General features: G+C 39.4%; 2 protein-coding genes across 3 annotated transcripts; both read right to left on the reverse strand.

The window, feature by feature from the left end:
* Nucleotides 1-222: 222 nt before the first annotated feature.
* ampd1 (adenosine monophosphate deaminase 1 (isoform M)) lies at nucleotides 223-13,728 on the reverse strand. Of its 2 annotated transcripts, none has more exons than XM_026928069.3 (15): nucleotides 13,565-13,728; nucleotides 8,359-8,521; nucleotides 7,400-7,502; nucleotides 6,596-6,761; nucleotides 5,904-6,123; nucleotides 5,525-5,654; nucleotides 5,213-5,407; nucleotides 4,851-4,982; nucleotides 4,490-4,653; nucleotides 3,918-4,044; nucleotides 3,076-3,239; nucleotides 2,669-2,789; nucleotides 1,331-1,504; nucleotides 923-1,033; nucleotides 223-541 (listed from the first exon to the last, which is right to left on the reverse strand). In XM_026928069.3, exons 1-15 carry the CDS (start codon nucleotides 13,584-13,586, stop codon nucleotides 386-388), a joined length of 2,148 nt encoding a protein of 715 aa, XP_026783870.1. In that variant the 5' UTR covers nucleotides 13,587-13,728; the 3' UTR covers nucleotides 223-385. The 2 variants fall into 2 exon arrangements, with proteins under 2 accessions (XP_026783870.1, XP_053091801.1); XM_053235826.1 differs by having other exon boundaries at nucleotides 13,559-13,697.
* nras (NRAS proto-oncogene, GTPase) lies at nucleotides 13,560-21,160 on the reverse strand. The gene is made up of 5 exons (XM_026928071.3): nucleotides 20,785-21,160; nucleotides 17,623-17,752; nucleotides 16,719-16,897; nucleotides 15,648-15,804; nucleotides 13,560-15,491 (listed from the first exon to the last, which is right to left on the reverse strand). The coding sequence occupies exons 2-5, from the start codon at nucleotides 17,731-17,733 to the stop codon at nucleotides 15,372-15,374; spliced, it is 567 nt and encodes a 188-aa protein (XP_026783872.1). The 5' UTR covers nucleotides 17,734-17,752; nucleotides 20,785-21,160; the 3' UTR covers nucleotides 13,560-15,371.
* Nucleotides 21,161-21,387: the final 227 nt, after the last annotated feature.

Genomic DNA, 21,387 nt, shown 5'->3' on the forward strand with positions numbered 1-21,387 from the left:
CCAGGGTTCATACTTTCCACAGAGTTAAAATTTAGAATCATTTAACATGACAGCATGTATACTTGTTTTTGATTAAATAATAATTATAAGAACTATAAATAATTTGATAAGGGATGATTGTGATTTACACAATCTTAAGTTATACAATAGTAAAAGAGCTTGCATGGCATGAGTGCTATTTAGAGCTTGACAAGTTTGTTCAGTAGAAAATCCACAGTGAGCTGTTCAAAAAAATCTCATTTTATTCTGTATACACAACATTAACTTTGGTTTTTTAACATAACCAGTTGTTTATCAATGGGTCTAAAATATGGTTATGTGCTACAGATTAAGGCAGAAACCTGTGTGTATTTGTGTGAGTTAGAGAACATGAGTTTATAACAATTTATTCACCCATGACGCCTTCTTTAATGAGGTTGAGCTCATAGCACAGAGTCTCGTAGCGATAGGCCATACGGATCTGAGCCACGTTTGTCTTGCGTATATCGTTGCCTTCTGGACCTTCCTTCAAATAATTAGCACCCAGGAACTGAACCTTCTCCTGTTAGGGGACGAATTAAATAGTTGGTATACATCGTTAAAGATAGAAAGAGAAATATAGCAAATTAATTTTTTACTCTGAATCACACACAGGTGTACATAGTTGTATTTTTGTACATTATATGTCAATTAAACTACAACATAAACCTTATAAACCTTAAGGATTTCCAAATATAAATAAAGCATAGTCCTTCATAAAGGACTTGTAATGACTTTTAATCTACAATAGATAAAGACGAACATAAGAAATGTCTATAAAGTAATTGCATTTTCTTCACTAACTTTGAGCAGGTGTTATTCACTTGGACTCAGTCATGTGGCAGTCGGTCAAGTCAGTGTGCCATAAAAGCTATATTCAATATAATAAACCAACAGACCGTACCTCATGTGACAAGCCACTCTGCAGCACGCTATTCCTTGCGATTTCGCACATGTCACAGGTGCTGAGCTTGAACACCTGAGCTGCGATGGCATATTCCTCCATCAAGGGTTCCTGAAGAACAGAAGGACATTTACTTTCCAATTTTACCCTGCACCATTCTATAACCATTAGTGCCCCAGTCATTATGTTCACTTATATTATTATGCTGCAAATACCACTATAATCTTATTTAAAGTATTATGCTGTCATATGCTGAACATGGGGAAGGAATTCCAAGTTGAGGGGACAATTTTTGTAGGCATTATTTCATCATTGGTTTTGATGGACTTGGGTGTATATACATAATGACTGTACGTGATTTGCAGTATGTATCAGGATAACTTTTTTCCTGGCCCAGTCATCTCTTACCTTGGTGTAGTGGAATTGCATGGGGTCATCAGTGGACAGAGACACCATCAGGCCCTTCTTCTGGAACTCCAGCAGTGGATTCTTGTTATACTCCAGGAAGAGACTGTTGTTGCTAAGAGGAGACATGGCAATCGGGACCTGGGCCAGGAAGTACAGATACTGCAGGACCGGGCTCTGTGGGACAGAGAGATATACAGAACACATTGTATGACTTGGATGACTTCCAAACCTGTCTTATACTGAGTCTGGTAGTTTTCATCACTCAACATGGCTAAGAACTTTCTTTCACAAGGTCACTGGTTTTCTTTCAAGAGGCCACTGGTTTTGAATGCCATGTAGTGGGATGTGACACATGGATCATGGTGAACCTCACAGACCTTTTTTTCCCCAATTCAAAGCTCATCGAATTAATTTTCTATAACACCACCTTAGGCAGTAGTTATGGCTGCAAGACAAACCACTGGTTAATATTAAAGCACTCATTCTCATGTTGCCGTTTCTATAGTAGCAATCTACACAGGGACTCCATATAAATGGATTTAAAAAATTGTGTATAATTGTTGAATGTTTTCTGTGAGGAGATACTTATTTGGTATTTTTGAAAGAAGGGTCCAGTGTGAGTGCTTTGTAAAAGTCAAGGATAAAGTCAAGGGTTCCTTTTAAGTTTTTAATTTGCTGTGGTACAAGAAGAATAAAACACTTTGAAATGTACTTTTATAGGAAAATAATCAACTTTGGCGAGGTAACAGTAACTTCCCTTCGTATTTGGCCACATCACCCACATCACCCAACCCCATCAGTGATTTTCTTAAAACAGCAAGTGTTTTATTCCTGATGTATTAGACTGTGAAGGAAGATTAGTGACAGTCTGCAATGTGCTTGGGTATTCAGGCATAAATATACTAAATTGCTGGTTAGGGCTAGAGTTAAGACTGCATTAGAGTTGGTGTTTTACTCTGTCTTCATTTATATATAACCATGTGTCTGTAAATGCATATGTATGTTTCATAGTCTGGTTATGAATATATGCTTTTTGTACCCTAGATCTTGCCTTATAATCATTTTAAATCTATTTATATTTATTTAGCAGATACCTTTATTCAAAGCAATTTATGGGTAAAGAGAATATAATCCTATATAAGCATAGAGAAGGGCTTTAGATTGTTAACGACCATGCTTAACAGTCCCAGCAGTGGTTCTCTGGCAATCCTAGCAGCCTGAAACCCTTCTGGTGACTAGCACAGAATGTTAACTTCTGACCAATCAATACATCAGTTCTCAGAATGAATACAGCTGCAACTAGCGCCACCTGTTAATACAGACAGGTAACACACTGACCTTCTTGAGGTTGAGGCCGTGAGAAATGTTGTCAGCTGTCATGAAACAGGCCAGCAGGTGGGTGATAGCTCCTGCCTCTCCACAGTGTGGCCTGAACAGGAACGTGTTCATTCCTCTCTCCCTGGGAAAATACAAATATACATAACCTTACCTAGAAATGTCTTAAAATCTATATACAAATGACCAGGATGCCCAAATTTAGTCCCAGAGTTTCACAGTGCTATAAAATTTAGAGTTGTCTAGCCAGCTGATGAGTTGAATCAGCTTTATTATGTCTCCAGGACCTCTGCTGGGCTAAACTGCATACAACAGGTTTCTCTACCCAAAGCGAGCTCATTAACTGCATAGCACTGAAGGGACTTGGGTGATATTTTTCAAGCTCCACTTCCTGTTTTGTGGACACTTACTTGCGCAGCTGGTTGAGCACGGCAATGTTGGCATACATGTAGTAGATGTAGTAAGTGTAAGATGGGTTCTTCACAATGTCCCACTCGTTTGGCTTAGGGCTCTTGGTGGAGAACATGTGACCGCTGTGCTTGGATTCGTCGTCCACACTGTCAAAGCCGGTGACCTGTGGGCACGATAAAGAAAGGAAAGATGTACTCATAGACTATTCAGATAGTAGGACAGACAGTTGAGTGAAAAAGTTATAGCATAAAGCTAGATATAAAGCATATCGTTAGTGGAGGTGACAAAGAAATTTAATTCATGATAGATTTTACAGATGGTCCATTGTTATAACAAATAACATGATAGTCAATTTAATTATGTTAACATACTGTATTAGTAATGAACAAATGTTAACATTTTGCAGCACACTGCAACACATTCTTTCTGAATGTGTTATAAATATTCTCTAATAACTGCCTCCAACCTATCCTTCTGTCTTTCCTCTGTATAGCTTTTGGGTTCACCCACAATCCTCCAATCATTCATCCTGACATATCTGTTCTAACACTGTCAGAATGCTTGGCCAATCTTTGCCCATTCTTCAGGACACTTCTGACATATCTGTCATGTACAACCTTCCTCTGAGCCAGAGAGTGTCAAAATATTATTGAATTTTGCCTTTTTTTGGATTATTAACTTATTTCAGGATACACTGTAGAAATAAAACCTCTAGACTGAAGAGAGGAGGTTGTATAACACAACTAGGATTTCGGTCTTTATTATTTATTTTGTGACTTTATTTGTATACTGTATGTATAAATGACTTTAGGTTGTCTGTCGCTCTCTCTGAGTCACTTACGTATTGCAGGAAGATGCTCAGTTCAGGGTTGGACTGGGGGTCAATGGTGGCCTGGAAAATGGGCATGAAGATATTCTCCAGCATCTTCCCAAAGTGAGGCACGAAGTTCCTGGCTCTGAAAATGTCACTGGATAAGGAGACAGCAGAATCAGAATGACTTACATGCCATTTTAAATCCATTAGTGACTGCAAAAATGTCAGATATGGATAAAAATATGAGGTAGGTGTCCTTGGCAGAGGAGCTATAGGGTGGACTATAGTGTGTAACATGCATTTTAATAGTTTACCAGTCAGATTTTGGGGCACGCGTGCTCATAAAAGTTTTTTTACTTGTACTATTTACTATTTAAAAATAACTATGAAGACACACATAAAAATATATAGCAACCAAGAAAAGTGTTAAACAAATTCAAACTTGTTGGCTGTAAATGCTGTCAATACTCCATGCATGTAATTAATGAAACCTTTTAAAGACATACAATTCTACCATATTTCATAGGATTCCAGGACAAATGTATATGGAGATATACAGGTTCTACTTGTATAATGTTTAAAACATCATCAGAACGTACTAGATTCTAGGTACTTGAATCATCCACTTGAAGTTAGGGGAAAACACCCTGTTTTTGTTGAACCAGCTGGAGAGTTTTGTCCACTCACTGGGACTGCAGCCATAGATGGACAAACGAGGCTCGGCATACTGGTACTTAGCATCCTCGAGGTCACTGGCCACTTCCTGTGTCAAAAAGATCCAACCTGATTGGTTGATCGACTATTAAATCCACTAATGTGATTAGATATTACTAAAGTTTTTATGAAAACCCCAATTTTTCCAAACACAAATGAAGGATAGTTAAACAATGGAGAACGTCCAAATGGTGATGTTAACCTTATATGATTTGGCAGTTTTACTGCGTACCTTCAACTCCTCACCTTAATGATGGTGGCGAAGTATTCTCCTCCAATTTGGTTCTCAGTCTTCAGATAAAGGTCACGCAGCTCACTGGCCCCCACAGGGTTGTACTTGGCATTGAACTTATCAAAGCGCTGGAAGGTTTGTCTACCCTGCAAGAACAGAACTGAGGATCAGATGACAATGTAAAAGTCAGAGGTGTAAACATACCGGTCTCACAAGTTATCACCCGGGGTGATACATTTTTGTTATCAAAGTCTTAGAACCATTTAAATGACCAGAGGTGTAGACGGTTCATCTGGGATTTAATAGCTTTTTTTAAAATTGCAGTGTTAGACTAAATCAGTCATATGGATTCCATTGGTATGAGAGTAGAACCTACAGCATGCACATCCAGTGAATCCACGGTCAGGTCATAGGGATGCAGATTGAGGTGGGCGAAGAGATCCTTCAGGGTCATGTCCTTGCCCTTGATATTGTGCACCACTCGGTCAGCATCTACTCGGTAGGACTTCTTGATGAAGCGCAGAAGATGCTTCTGGTTCATGCAGGCAGCAGCATGAATGTGAGTGTCGACCTACAGACAAAGGAGAAATGTGGAACTAAAACGCAGAAAAAATAACCTTCTTAAAATGCAAGCTTAGCTGCCAGTATATAAAAGCTAATGAGAATTAGATCTTTAGATCTGCAGTACCTTCCTGCAGTTGTAGAAGTCCCTGTGGGGGTTTTTCTTGAGCTCCTTCATCTCCTCCATTTCATTCAGCATCTCATGCACGTTAAACTTGGACATGAGGAACCTCAGACGACGGTGAGTGTACGTCTTTCTAAAAAGTCCCAACGAAATACACTTGTAACATTCATGGAAACAACTACATCTATAATTATTCAATACAATTTCACTATCCTTAGCAAATAACTCTAGAGCCACTGTAATTATTGTGATTTTGAGGCTTTGTATTATTTACTGATACTGTAGACTATCAGCAATTTACATCAGACTTCAGGTTCTTGGTCTTTCCGTTTTATTGTGTACTATAAACATGTAAAAAAAAAAAATGTTCTGGAGAACTCACGTTGGGCCCTGGGCAATGAGGGCAATGAGGAAGTTCATGTCATCAATGAAGGTGGTGTAGTCAGGAACAGGCAAGGGCAAAGGCTGGTGTTTGTCTGCAGCTGCTGCATCTTTGTAGACATAGATGACACCATCCCGCATGCGAGCCACGTAGCCAGTTTTAGCAGCCAGAGACTTGGTGTTGAAAGGATCCTCTCCTCCTTTAGGAGGTGAAGTGAAGACTGCCACACACAACACAGACAGTTATACACTCATGTTCTGTGTTTTATTGAGCAGAAATAAGCACTGTGTTAAATATATAGACTTCTCAGAAACAGTAGATTCGCCTGTACGTTGCATTGATTTGTGTAAGGTATAAAAAGCTCTGGGCGTGTGCATCTCCAGTAGATTTCCCAATGGTGACAATATTTCAGTTATTAAAGAACAACATTTCATAATTCTTATCTAAAAATCCCTGTGTAAGTTGTTACTACAGAAATGAGCACACTAATATAAACCTGTGATTTGCCTTGCGGACAGAACTATGCTGTTACAGAAGATTAATCAACACCTTCTGACCAATCAGAATCGAGAATTCAACAGCGATGTGGCATAAATCATATATAACATGCACCCAATAGAGTGAACAATCTTCCAATCAACTACACTTCACACTATGTTCGATCCTGAGTACTAGGTTGGTTTGTTTCCTACCTGGCTGCACCTGATCGTCTGGTTTCCACTTCTCCCCCTCGATCTCGCACAGGTATTGAGACACGGTTTGGGGGTATCTCTGAAGAGCCAGCCTCATGTACTTTTCCCTGATGTTCAAAGCACGGTACAGACCCTTGCAGGCCACCTCAAAGTCATCCATTGTTACCTGAAACAAAAACAGATTGTTATGGATTGAGTGCTTTAATATACAGTATTTAATCAAGCAATTATAATTTGCAGGTATTAAAGTTGCAGCTGGTAAAATCGGCTAGTTACAAATACTTGCACAAATGATTTTAGAGAGAAAATGCATAACGTTGCAGGTTAGAAGGTAAGGCAAAATCAGTAAATATTCACCATACTGATGAATAGACAGAGATGACATTTAAAATTGCATGATGCCAAATCAGGTTCCATGCTTGTGTCCCTCCCCTACATAACAATTTTAAATGTCATGGCTAGGTTTCTGAAACCCAATCTCAGTCTAACCTCTAGCTCCAAAGTACATATTCTTATTCTGTTTGATCTACTCCTGTTCCAAAGGAAAACACTGGTCAGTGATGTACGGGTGGTTGTCATGTGCATATTTCATGTAAAAACATGATGCTGTATACCACATGGTTTGGTTTCAGGTGCAGTGAGGAGAATAGTGAAACTGACTACACATGACTTCTTGGTCAAGAACCTAGCTAAAAAACTTTCAAGGAACCAGAAATTTATGGAACATTCCTGCTTGGATTCCTGCTTGGACTCCTGCTTGGACTCAAGAGTAAACGGACATAAAGGTTGCAGATGTAAACGTACCCCAGAGGCATAGTCTCCTGTGATGGTCACCCTCTGGAAGTGAGGCACCTCGAGATAGGTTGGTGTTTCTTCCAACTGTTGGGAGCGAAGGAAGTGCTTCTTGCTGTGAGAGAGTTAAAATCAGAGGTAAGGTCAGAGGTAATGTCAAAGTTATTGTCAATTAATGACAACATCCCATCCCGATATTGTCATTAATTGCATTGTTGCAGGTTATATTAAGCTTGTTATATGCTTGGAACAGGTGCAGAGAAAAGAAAGACAAGACTTGAGAATTATCCCTCATATTCCTCATACTGTATATCCTTCAGTGCAGTGTCATCTTCCAAAGAGGTTTGCTAGCTGCTACTAGCTAGGTAGTTTAATAATGACACTGCAACTGAAAGCTAATGTGTGCTTGTTAATTCAGCCAAGCTGGCTATTATAGCTTGCAAACTGAACAGGCTACAATTACATTGATACGACTGCTAGAACAGATGAACCTGGATTTTCTTAGCTAACTAATAAACATCACAATATGTTAGATCATAATGATCATTCGGTAGTGGCTTCCCGATATTAGCTAGACATCTAGCTAGCTACAGAATGCTGTACTATCAGGACATTTGCTAACACAGCACAGATAAAGGGGATATGTAGAGGGGGTCACGGATCTGTGTGGGCCATTCAAGTTCTTCCAGTCCAACCTTGGCAAACTATGTCTTTGTGCACAGGGGCATTGCCATGCTGGAACAGGCTTGGGTCCCCTTAGCTCTAGTGAAGCCAAATTGTAATGGTACGGCATACAAAGGCATCATATACAATTGTGTGCTTCCAACTTGGTGACAGCAGTTTGAGGAAGAACCACGTATGGGTCTGATGGTCAGTTGTCCACAACCCTTTGGCCATGCAGTGTCTTTTAATGAAAGAATATACCCCTGGCAAGGCATGCTTTATTGTTGTTACATGTTGTTTTTCCTCACCGTCTCTCGATATCATCATCCATGGTTATGTGGTGAGCCAGTTCCTCATTGAGAATGGGGCACTCAGCCACTCCGAACAGGGAGATCTCCTCACGGACGTCTTCATCCTTGGTTTCAGAGGCGAACACCTTCTCAGCGAATGCACGCAAGTGTTCGTCTGTTTCTAACGAAAAAAAATATGCATACACCTTTTACTGTCATGACTTGTGTGCTAGACCACAAACACTCAAAATTGATCGGTGTAATCAGCACAGGTGATGATGATGGATAAAGGAGAAGCTGAAGACATGATTGTTCTTCAAAGTATCACCTCTTATGTTCCTGTGCAACTAAAAAACATGCTATTCATTTTGCTTATACTATATGTATATTCATTTTAATTTCAGACATGATTCATGTATGCAGAAAACATTTTGCTAGCAAAATGCATACAGTGCACAGTGTGTACCAATCTATATTTTGGGACCGTTTAAAATACTATTTAATCTCAGGCACGTGCGCAAAGCAGATGATGGTGCAATATGACACCTCAATGAAGCATCGACAGCTGGTACTGGCAGAGAAACCAACCATTCATCATAACCATGCAGAGATTTACACAACGGTATGTACACCTATTTACAGCTTCAAGCCACTCACTCCAATTGAAACTACAGTCTATTAAAATAGCATAAAACCTCAATGAAATTCTCATGCACTTCAGCTATACATGTAATGGCCCAAACGACAGAAAGGAAATGTAGTTTATTCATTTGTCATGTAATTATTTTACAAATAGCAAATGAGCAAATGAATAAAATGGACAGAAGGGTGGTTCCCTTCTAATTGCTCAAGTCTCTGGTGAATTAAATGCATAAAAAGGCTAGGTCAAGCACAAAGCGAGGTGCTTTATTATACTTACTCTTAGCTGAAAATGTGTTTGCCCAGAAACAAACATGCAGGATCCATCAGCCAGGATGAAGAGAAAGGGAGGCAGTAGATTAGACTGATGAAAGGCATGTTTATCTCACACTACCACTTTTACATTTATGAAAACAGAAATGTTATCCCAAGTGCATTATAAATTGTCTTCAGTTAAGTTAATGCATGCATCCTGAGTCGTTGTACAGTGCCTTGCATAAGTGTTCACCCCCTTGAACATTTTGTAGTGTAGAAACCTGGAACTGAAATGGACTTAATTGAAAAGATCCTTTTTTCAGGATGCTGTTTCTTCAAGAACAGGTCGACTCCATTCAACTCATTATGTGACAAACAGGTGCGAAAACCTTTTTTAAAATTTTATGTTTCAATTATTTTGCACACTATATTGCCCTCTCTTAGTGTTTCAGGTTGTAACACTACAAAATGTGGCACTGTAGGTGTTCCAGGAACGCTAACCCTTCTGGAAGTAACAATAGGGCCCCACGGTGCCTGAGAAGGATTTCAGTCATCCAATTACCTAGTAATAATAAGTCTAATAACGAGCTTCATCAGGTAATGATGAAGACAAACACACACACACACACACACACACACACACACACACACACACACTCTACCAGACAAGATTATACCCCATATGCACTTACCTTGCCTTACTGCTTACTACAGAATGATTATGATACAATCATTAGGCAAATAGAATATGTTTTAAAGAAAAGAAAAATGTGGGTAGGAGAAAAAGAGTGATGAATTTGTTTATATAATTTGTTTATATGAAGTTCTGTCCAGTTTAGTTTCAGTCCATTTATCTGTTCACCCCCACAATGGGCTCAGCCAATGTCACCAATAGTAATAACCAAAACTAATAGCTAGAATAATTCGAAATTAGCACAAAATGAGATTAATTGGAAAAAACATAAAATATAGCACAACACAATGTATAGTATTTTGGATTGAGCCCATTATATGTAAATGGTGAACAGTAAATAAAGAGAAAGCACACTCTTCCACTACAGGACACAAGCCACTCCTTAGTCACCAACTCGATCTGTACCCGCAAAGTCCTATCCATCTTTATCCATTATTCCCATTCTACAGTTCTCAATTTTCAGAGTTTGGTGCATAGTAAAGTGGATGTATCTAGCAGTACATGCTCAAATTTTAATTTTTGAATTTTCATTCATTCAAATTTGCATCCCCCGTTACTTACGCTGTCCCTCCTCTGAGGTAGTAAATGTCCCAAATCACACAGGGTCAGAGAGCATGGAGAAAGGGCAAATGAAAAAGAAATGTAAAGCATGGAACCAGATTTACCAAGATCTGTAGTGTATATAAAGTGAAATTTAGTCCCAGCCCTGGTTCCTCCTAGAAAGACAAAGGTTTTCATTCATTCATTCAGATTCAGTAATTGCTTTTGTCATGGTCAGAGTCACGGAGGATGCAGAACCTATCGTGGGAACACTGGGCATGAGGTGGGAATACACCCTGAATGGGACGCCAGTCCTTGGCAGGGCACCATGCACACCCATTCACAATTTAGTTTAGCCAATCCACCTACCTGCATGTTGGAGGGAACCCAGAGGAGAACATGCACAGAACTTAGCACAGACAATAACCTGAGCTCATGATATAACCGGGGTTTTACAGTAATATATGGCTATTAATGTGTAATTAGAAAATTCAGTACAATGTGCCAGTACTGCCACTAAATACTACAATAACAATGCTGTAAATAATAATTACAGTAACTATCTGCTGGTAGTAAAATACTGTACATTTAGAAGGTAATTTGTTTTTACAGTGTACTATATGGGAGGTTTGTCTGGTGGAGGCCCCCGAATGCCAAGCCACTTCAGATTTCTCTCAGCCGAAGTGTTTCTATTTTTTGATCCTACAAAAAACCCTGGTGACATCAATGACTGAATTATTCTCGTCAATTGGCTGTTTGAACTGTGATTATCTTTAGCTGGCACGAGTAGGGGAACACATCCAGCTGCTCTTCTGGTCAATCTCTATAACAAAGAAGACACTGGCTCTTGGTGGAACCATGCTGTTAAAAGAGGCCTCTACAGACTTGAACACGGACTTAATTCAAATACTGTGCACCTAATGCAATGCTAATGCAATGGTAATGCAAGGGAGAAAACTTCACCCAAATATTCTGATGTGGCTAGATATGAATACAGGCTACACTTCTACAACAAAAGTCCTATTGAACATCCTTTTCTGGGAGAAAGGGGTCTATATGTAGAACCTTTCAACACTTATTTTTAAAAAAAGGTTTCAAATGAAGCATTTCAGTGAGTTAGAACCCTTAACCATCACTGAAGAAGGATGAATTAATAATCAAAGGTAAAGCTTCAACCACTATATGCTTAAAGAACAATGGTTCTTCAATGATGATTAAGGGTTCTTTGGTTTGGTTTCTGGAAGAAAGGTTCTATGTAGAATCCAAATGAGCCTTTCTGTTTCAGAAAAGGTTCTGAGTAGATTTTAAGTCTTTATTATGTCTTTAAGGTTCTGAGTAGAACCTTTTCAGGATGATAGACCCCTTAACCATCTTTGAGGAACCCGTGTTCTCTAAGGGTATAGTGGTTGAAGCTTTATTTATATCATTCTTTAATGCATTCTTTATTTAGCTACTTCTTTATCATAATTAAGGTAGCCGTGGATCCAGAGCCTATCCCAGGAACTCCGGATGGGATGCCAGTCCACTGGACACACACACATTCTCACAATATTTGCACATAGGAGCAATTTTGTTTTGGGAGGCAGGAGGAAACTGGAGAACCCAGAAGAAACCCAATGCAGACATATGGAGAACTTGTCAGTAACCCAAGGTCAGGATAGAACTGGTGACCCTGGAGCTGTGAGACAGCAACGCTACCTGCTGCTCCGTTGTGCCGACCAGGTTCTCAGTTCCAACCCTGTGGACAACGTTTCCCCTCTACCACAACTGAATCAGCTTATAAACAACTCAACAAGGTGAGTTAAATCAGAAAAATGTGTGCAGAGTATGGGGTTTCCTCAGGATTTTAAATTAAACTACTGCTCTACAGGTCTAAAGTGATCACCTTAATACAGATGTATAATGAGTAACCCTTTCTGCATGTTCTAAAACAGGTAAATTGAGAAGCAGTGGTTCTCGGTTCCAGTCCTGGAAAACCCCTGCGCTCTTTTCCTTGCCTAAAAATGGCAACAAACGGTTAATGATTAGCTGAGTCAGGTCAGATTTTTAGAGCAAGGAAAACACTAAAGCAAAGGTCATCATTCCAAGTCCTGAATCCAGCACAGTTTAGTGATTTACCTGTTCAAACACAGGTTAATCGTGGCAATTAACTGGTGAATTGCATTAGATATCTTTAAGCAGGGAAATCGCCAAATAGGTATGGAATTGCTGACCCATGAACTAAGTGCCTAGTGCTGAAGTCCATATGAAATAGCTATCTATTCTGGCACCATGACCAACTCTAAAAATAAAGATCACCTAAATCCTTTGGCCCATGGAAGTCCAGAAGCATATATAACAAGTTGATTATATGTTTTATGTTACTTAACCAGACTGGAGGGTGAAACAGTAACCTGGAGGTCTGAAACAGTAACCTGGCTTCTACCTATCGTCAGCCATTAATCATGTCAGATGCAGCAGAGCAGGGACAGGAGCAGGTGTCCAGGATTTAAATCACATACTAAACATTTCGTTTAATGTGCAGTTAGTCATAGTCATTAAATACAGCTCACACTGGGAATGAGTACTTTTCTGCATTATGGTCTGCACTGTTCTAGATTAGGGGTTCTCAAAATATCAAAATGTTTGTGGTTAGGAAGTGTTTTACCCTGGTAAACCCTTTCAGTATTTAAAAAAAAGAAAAGAAATTGCACAGCTCCTTTTATGTTTGCACCTACAGAACCCAAACTAGTTAACACTGTGTTAAAATGCAGATTCAAAACAGTTCATATCCTGTTAATAGCACTTTCTCCAATTTTATTAAAAATCACAGTTGGGTTCAAGCTGAAACCTTAAAGTTATTTGCCTGTAGATAAAACCCATTTAACTCAAGTGATGTAATAGACTTTTAACTGTAACAGCTTCGATAGTAGCTGATCTTGAAGATATTAAAAAAATAAATAAATAAATTAAATAAAATATTAGACCCACAGACCCCCGCATTACACATCAGAGATGTCTGGAGATTCATGGACCCAATTTTAGAAATGAAAAAGTCACACAACTGTGTTGCAAAACTTATAAACAGTTTTCTAGGTGGTGCTGTCAGACACTCACCTGGCAATTGAACCTTAGGCATGTTGGCAGTGTGTCGCTAACACTAGCACCTTCTCCCTGTAGAAAGACAGAGCTGCTCACACACACACGCACACACACACACACACACCGTGCGCCGGCAGCGGGGAAGTGTGCGGCACACCCGTGTTCAGCTGCAATAAGAACATCGGCTGGCGCGTGAAACCAGAGCCATGTACCCACACTGGATAGGAGTGCAGGAGGTTCAAAGCTCTATTTTGGTCTCGTTCTGACAGCTAAGGCTTGACTGGCAAGCACGCCAAGACACGGGAGAAGGGGAGAGACTGGCATTATATAAAGAGGGCATTGGAGGAATCACACACACAAAATGGGACAAAAAATGAGGACAAATTTGATTAACGCTGATCGCTGTTTACAATTAATTTACTATGAAAAGAATACGGTGGCACATGAAACATCTTTTAAACAACTCAAATGGTCATTGTTGTGGCATAAAATGTTCATTTATAGATTTCTTGATTGAAGCCATGATGAAAAAATCACAGAATAAAAGATCAAGCATCAGCAAAGGTTGAGAAAAAAATTCCAGTAAACAAGAAATCCGTTTTGGGAAAGAAAACTGATGTTGAAATACATTCTTGGGAATAAAACAGTTGTTTTAGCACCAGGCAATGATCAGATGAAGCTGTTGAGTCTTTGTAGTAAGACAAAGTCATCACTGGCACCACAATCTGAAAACAAATGAGGATCATATTCCTAGAAAAATGTCCCGTGGGAAACTTCTAAAGGCAGCGCATACTTTTGGCCAAATTTAAACACAAACAGAAATACAGTGAGCGCATTAGGGCACATAACCGCAAGTCTTTAACTTCCTCAAATACTTCTTTCTAAACATTGCTGAATACCAAACCCACAACATTCTCAAACCTTAATGCAATCTGCAACTTAATCGAGGTAAGTTAGCAAGCAAAAGAACAACAGATGAGTAAAGGCATTAAAAGGCATGATTTTCAAAGAAACAGATGCCATCATCAGCCATATGTCCTGTCTATATGAAATCTGACTGACCTTTATGAAAGAATAAGGCACGCAAGTTAAAAACAAAAAAAAAATGTGTTAACCTTTTTTTTTGTTGGTGTTCCAGTGTTTTATGCAGAGTGTAGACTTTCACTGCAGCAGCATACACACGTTTTTTTTTCCCCTCTGGAAGCAATTGCTGCCTTTCTACTGCTCAATCACTGCTCTCTCAAAGTGTTCTTGCCTCAAACTCATGGCTAAAACACGTCAAATGCCCTCGTAAATAAAATGCCATTGACACCACAGATGCTACAACAAGCTAAGATGGAAAATAATACAAGTGGGAGCAGGAATATACAGATAATAAAAATCTAATGTGAAATGGGTATGCAAATGGGCCAGAAAAAAAAAAAAAAATTCGAGGCACTTTTGCCTTCACTGTATTCCTGAGTACTGAACTTACAAATTATAGTCAGGTCAAATTTTAACAGGGAAAGATGCAAGGTTTCATCGCTTAATGACTTATTGATGAGATATATGCAGAGGCTTATCAATCTCCTCTTTTCCATCACAGCAGGCCAATACAGTCCACACAGTGAGCAGGGTTGAAATGATCCCTTTTAGCCAGCAGGGGGCCCAATGCGGAAAAACTCCACTGTCATGGCCGATTTCAGGCCACATGATTAAAAGGTGATGAAAAAAATTGGACCACTTCACAAAGCTTTTCAGTCACAAGTGAGTGGGTGTAAAGTTTATAGCTGCTGGCCAATGAACTTGCAAGGAATCTCTGGAGAGGTGGTGCTTTTCCTGATCACATGACTTCACAGGAGACTCCAAGACAACCCTGTTTCCTGTCCTCCCTGCTGTTGAGTTTCTTCATGCGATAATGACGGATCTCCCGGACCAAGGTGTAAAAAGCATCCTCAACTCCCTGTGCGTGGGGGAGGAAAAAAACAAGCAAAAAAACACAACAATCAGCACTCAAGAGTGACCTCTGTGCAAGACATGTCTTCAGCTGTGTAATCTTTTACTTTAAACTTACAGGAAAAAAACAAGTAGTCACCAAAATCTGTTCATTTTTGCTTACCTGTCTGGTCTTGGCTGAAGTTTCTACAAATTCAATGCCGTAGCTCCTGGCTAGTTCCTGAGCCTGCTTGGTGTCGACGGTTCTGGCCAAATCACATTTGTTTCCGACCAGGACCATGGGCACGTCATCAGAGTCCTTCACTCGCTTAATCTGCTCCCTGGAAGGAAGAAATTAATTAAACGAAGGAAGCAAGTAAGGAAGTAAATAAGGAAAATATAAGTAATGAAAGAAGAAATTAATTAAATGAGTACGAAAGGACGTAAGCAAGTTAAGAAAGGAAGAAAAAGTATGGAAGTCAATTAATAAGGAAGTCCAGAAAGAAAGAATGAGTAAATAAGCCTGAAACGAATGAAAGAAATAGAGGAAGGAAGGAAGGAAGGAATAAGGGAAGTACGAAAGCTAGTTCGTAGAGAAGCTAGTTCAAAAAGATAATTAGTAAGTAATGAAGAAAGTAAGGAAGTATGTAAGTGTGCAAGTAAGAAAGTAAAATAATGGAAGGAAATGTTAAAGTAAGTAGGTAAATATGGAAGTAAAAAAAGGAAGTATGAAAGTATGTAATGAAATATAGAAGTAAGCAAGGAAGTATATAAGGATATATGAAATAAAGTAAAATAAGGGAGTAAGGAAGGAAAATAGAAAGTAAGTATTATATTACAGAAATAATTAAGTATGACAGGAGGAAAGCAATGAAGGGAGGAAGTATTTAAGTAAAGAAGAAAGTACTGAGATTGATAAGGAAGGGAGGATGGAAGTATGAAAGTAATTACAGAGATAATTAAGGAAAGGAAGTACAGAAGTAAGGAAAGAATGAATTATATAAGGAAGAATGATAATCAGGATGGGAATAGATCGATCAATGTCTAGGTGTAGTAAGGTATGTTGAGGAAAACTCCTCAACCAGGTTTCACTGTGATATAATCTTATAAATTCTGCTTCTGACCAAAGGTATGTGTAATAATTATCGCATAGAGACTCTTACACGTAAAAGTCTCAACTAATTTGCTATAACTTCTATGTTTTAGTATAAAATTCAAACTGATTTGCTGTACTTGTGCCACGTTAATCACCTACCTGTACAAATGCACATCTGCAAAAGACTTGGTGTTGTTGATGGCGAACACGCAGAGGAAGCCCTCGCCAGTCCTCATGTACTGGTCTCTCATGGCGCTGTACTCCTCCTGTCCTGCTGTGTCCAGGATGTCCAGCAAACACGTCTCCCCGTCGATCACCACCTGCTTCCGGTACGAGTCCTGGACAAACAGAGATCCAGCCATTTAATTAACTCACGCACGAATGAGGAAAAATGAGCTTTGTGTAGACTGACCATATACTCATGAACTAATTAACTGCAGCCTGGGTTTGCTAATGTATAGACACACCGCTTAAAAAGTTTTATCATCATGTCTTTTCACACACGTGGCTTACTGGAATTCACTAGAGCAGGGGTTCTTAACTCCTACCCTGCAGTTTGTAGTTTTCCCTACTGATAAGACACCTGACTGGCTAATTATTAAGCGCTTAACGAAGTGCACATTTCGGTTTTTACTTTCCTCTCTTTCAGAACCCCATGACAGAAAAACACCCTATCATCAAGAGATTGCGTGTTCTGATCCCGATGTTGCCTAGAGACCACCACTGGATGTGCTCTCTGGGTGGGAGGGATGAAATACCCTCTCCCTTGTCAATCATAATGACACTAACCAATCTATGAGCTCATGTATGTGGAAGAGGGTAGACAGCGCTTTCCTATGAGACTGTGTTCAGCGGCATAGTTCGCAGAGACACAGTGGTGGCATCATGTTTTTCAGAAGATGCTCACGTTAGGCTTTCTACTCATCCCACATTAGTAGCTGTCGTTTGATAGGTCGGAGCTAGCCAGTGGGTGGGAACTGAAAGTCTTCATTAGACTTAAGTGCATTACACAGCTTTTGAGTTCTGATATTCATGGTTTATGATGTTCCATGCTTTGCAGTACCTCTATGGTGGGGTCATATTCGTCCACAAAGTGATTCTGGATGAGCTGGATGGTAAGCGCACTCTTCCCTACACCACCTGCTCCCACCACCACCAGCTTATACTCAGTCATTCTGCTGCCGTCGTCTCACCTGGACAAACAAGGACACAAAACTGGTTATGAATCATGCTGATCATAAAGTCCCATCAATCTATTTACAGTAGACCATCTTAGATGTAAATGATCCCCTCAGACTGTACCCAGTAAAAGAGAGGAGGTAGGGAAGAGGGGCTGGGGTTCTGACACTGATCTGCTTTGCAAAGCGAGCACTGGAGATCAAATTAAAATAGCAGCAATGGAATGACGATTACATAAGGGTTGTACTGCGACATATGACAAGCCTTATATAATAGTAACACCAAGAAAATAAATTATGGTGGAGATTTTAGGTCATGGAGTTCTTCCTACCATCTTTAGTCATGTGCTTATATCAGACTTAATGTCCAAAAGTGGTAGAACTCTAAACCTGATGGTCTCAGCTGTGTTTACAGGAGAATTCTAATATCTCATCATATGTAAAACAAACGTGTTAAGCAGTAAAGTGCCTGCTGGGTATTTTGCCAAATTACAACACACACATTAATGCTAAACCTTCCCACCAAACACCAGAGCAAAATTCCATCTATTCTCCATCTGTTCAGCCATCTCTATTTCCATCAATATCTCAATCTCTATCTTCTATATCTTCTATATCCATCTACATCCCTCCATCTCAACCCATCCATCTCAACCCATCCATCTCCATTTTTATGACTTTATCCAGTCATTCATCTCTATCAATCCATCCTTCATCTATATCCATCCATCACCATCTCTGTATCCATCTCCCCATCTGTATCACCATCTCCACCTATCCTTCTCTCTCTATACATCCTTCTCTATCTTTATCTCCATCCACTCATCCTTCTTCATCTCTATCTCCATCCACCCACCTCTCTCAATTCATCATTCTCTATCTCTGTCTCCATTTACTCATCTCCATCTCCAGCCACCCACCTCTATCTCAATTCATCATTGTCTCCCTCTGTCTCCATCTACATCCACCCATCTCTATCTCCATCTCATTCCACCTTTCTGTATCTCCATCCATCCTTTCATCCCTACCCAACCATTCGTCTCTATCCATCACTGTTTCTATCTTCATATCTATCTCCATCAACCATCTCCATTCAACCTTCTCAATCTCCCTCTCCATCCACCCTTCTCTATCTCTATCCATCCTTTCATCCCTACAAACCCTTCATCTCCATCCATCAACATTTCTGTCTCAACTACTCATCTCCATCTCTATCTCCATCTCTATCTCCATCTACCCAACTCCATTCCACCCATCTGTATGAAACAATGAAAGCAGGCATTAGAATCCTAAAAGTATGATGCTCAACAGAGTGTGTTGTGAGTCAGTATGAAACTGAAACTGCAACTACCAAACCAGATCACAGGATTAGACAAGAGCAGAATTTCAGTCCACTTTCGCTCAAGTTGGATGTCAGCAAACTCAGTAATGTAATGTCTGGAAGGATTACATAATGTTATATAATTATTCACATAAACAACAACCAAACCAGTAAAAGTATAAGGTATAATGTTCCTTCCTACTGGCTTTAGCCCATATCTTGTGTGGTATGATTTGTAAAATGAATTCAGTGCTTTTCCTCTGTTACACACATGAGGACTAGTCCAAGCTCTGACTATTCTAAGACTTCTCACTTAGAATAAAAATCATGTTGCCTCGAGGCGTGCTATAAGATATTTCATCATGGTACACTTTTCTGAGTGTAAGCTGGGTTTTATCTGTAGTTCTAAAACTGCGATGAAGTAAAAACTTCATAATAGAGATGGCTCATTGTTAACAATCAATCAAAAGTCAGACTAGAACTGTATAGCATCAAATACCTGATATTATATCATATATATCATATTGTTGGTCATACAGTGCATGCATCATCAGTACAAAGTATAAGACTTTTGCCCACATCTTACATTGTGATGTATTCAAAATTTCTTTCTTCTAAATATATACAAATTTGTCAATGTTATATTTAATGCCTTGTACCTATTTTTGTGCACCTTGTTGAGATACATAACACACCCAAAAGTGTAAAATGTTTATTGAGTAAGAAAAAAGGTGCTATGTGGCAGCCACGAGCACCATGAGAGTGTCATTTCTTTCTGCCTGAACCGAACCAGAAAGCAATGAGGAATCGACTCCGATTCCGAGTCCACGTGTTAGGAATCGACTCTGTTAGGAATCGACTCTGTTAGGAATCGACTCTGTTAGGAATCGACTCTGTTAGGAATCGACTCTACGCAACTTTTCGATTCCAAAACAAACCCACAAAGCAGGAAAACACAAATAACACACTATTATGATAAATAGTATGAATACCAAGGGATTTTAATACATTCACAAACTTAATATGCTACCATTTAGTTATTCATTAACGACTGCCATTTTATTTAGCAGCGTTAACTTGGGGAGTTCATGCTAGCTAAATTAACTTAGCTCCTTTGGGTGTGTAGCTTTAAGATGAATCATCATTTGCGACTTTTTTTTATATGCTGTTCCATTATAAAACATGTATTTTGGCGAAAATTTTGTAAAATACTTCCAGACTGCTTACATCTGTGATGTGCAGAGAGACATTTGTCAGACAGCGACAAACCAATCTCCTACTTTCTCACTTTATATACAGAATCGACTCCACAGGGTAAGAGTCGACTCTTAGGTTCCGAGGACTGGATCAGAGAATCGACTCTTCATTTGGATCGGCTCCCAGCCCTAATAGACTCTTTAAGCTTGTTTAGCTTTGTAACGCCGCTGTAATATTATGCTAGCGTTTAACTCTTATAACAACAGTTCTCAAAACGTCAGTTTAAAATGCCATTGAGTTGAAAATAATTATTAAGCCCGGAGTTATTAAGTAATGCCCAGTGCAAGCCAAAGGCCAAAAAACTGATCTAGGTGAATCACTAGCTAATCGATTGAACCACATTAGCTCGCTGATATGCTAAATAAAATGTGCTGATTTGATGGAACAGATCTCATGTTTCTGAAATCATAAACTGGGAGTTTTATTTTAAAGCTAAGTGAACACATTAATCGTCCAGAAATCAACTCACCAGTGAAGCCTGCAGGTCTCCCACTCCCGGCTGTTAGCTAGCTGCTAAATGCTAATTAATTAATCTTTTTACAAAGAATCATCTTTCTCCACTTAGCTAACAGGACTTTGTAGTTGTAATATGGTTAATACAATAAATTAACTGTCACTATGAAACAGACTAGTGTACCGATTTAAATGTATAAGAAATAATAAGCTCGTTTGTAAGTTTAAAGTTGGCTGGTCAGGTTTCACCCAGAACTAGCAGCGTTTTTCTTTCACACCCATATTTACCAAACCCCGCCTCCCACGTTACGATTGGCCCGAAGTCGAGACTGGTGGTGCGCGTGAACTACTGGCCAATCGTAGCGCAGGAAATTACTTAACACTGGCCAATCCTAGAACAGAAGGCGGGGATTCATAAAAATACGGGTGGAAAACACAAAACCCGAATCCCTTAAATGTTCGGTTGTACTTCCTGGTAGTGGGTCCTGCTTCTTCTTCGGCTGTTTGATGGCCCACTTTAATGGTTTACTTTAAAGTACCTTTTAAGAAGACTGCCATCTATACTGCTGGAGTATTATTATTATGATTATTATTATTATTATTATTATTATTATTATTA

Source organism: Pangasianodon hypophthalmus, chromosome 8 (genome assembly GCF_027358585.1).
Source record: "Pangasianodon hypophthalmus isolate fPanHyp1 chromosome 8, fPanHyp1.pri, whole genome shotgun sequence".
In the NCBI taxonomy this organism is placed as follows: domain Eukaryota; kingdom Metazoa; phylum Chordata; class Actinopteri; order Siluriformes; family Pangasiidae; genus Pangasianodon; species Pangasianodon hypophthalmus.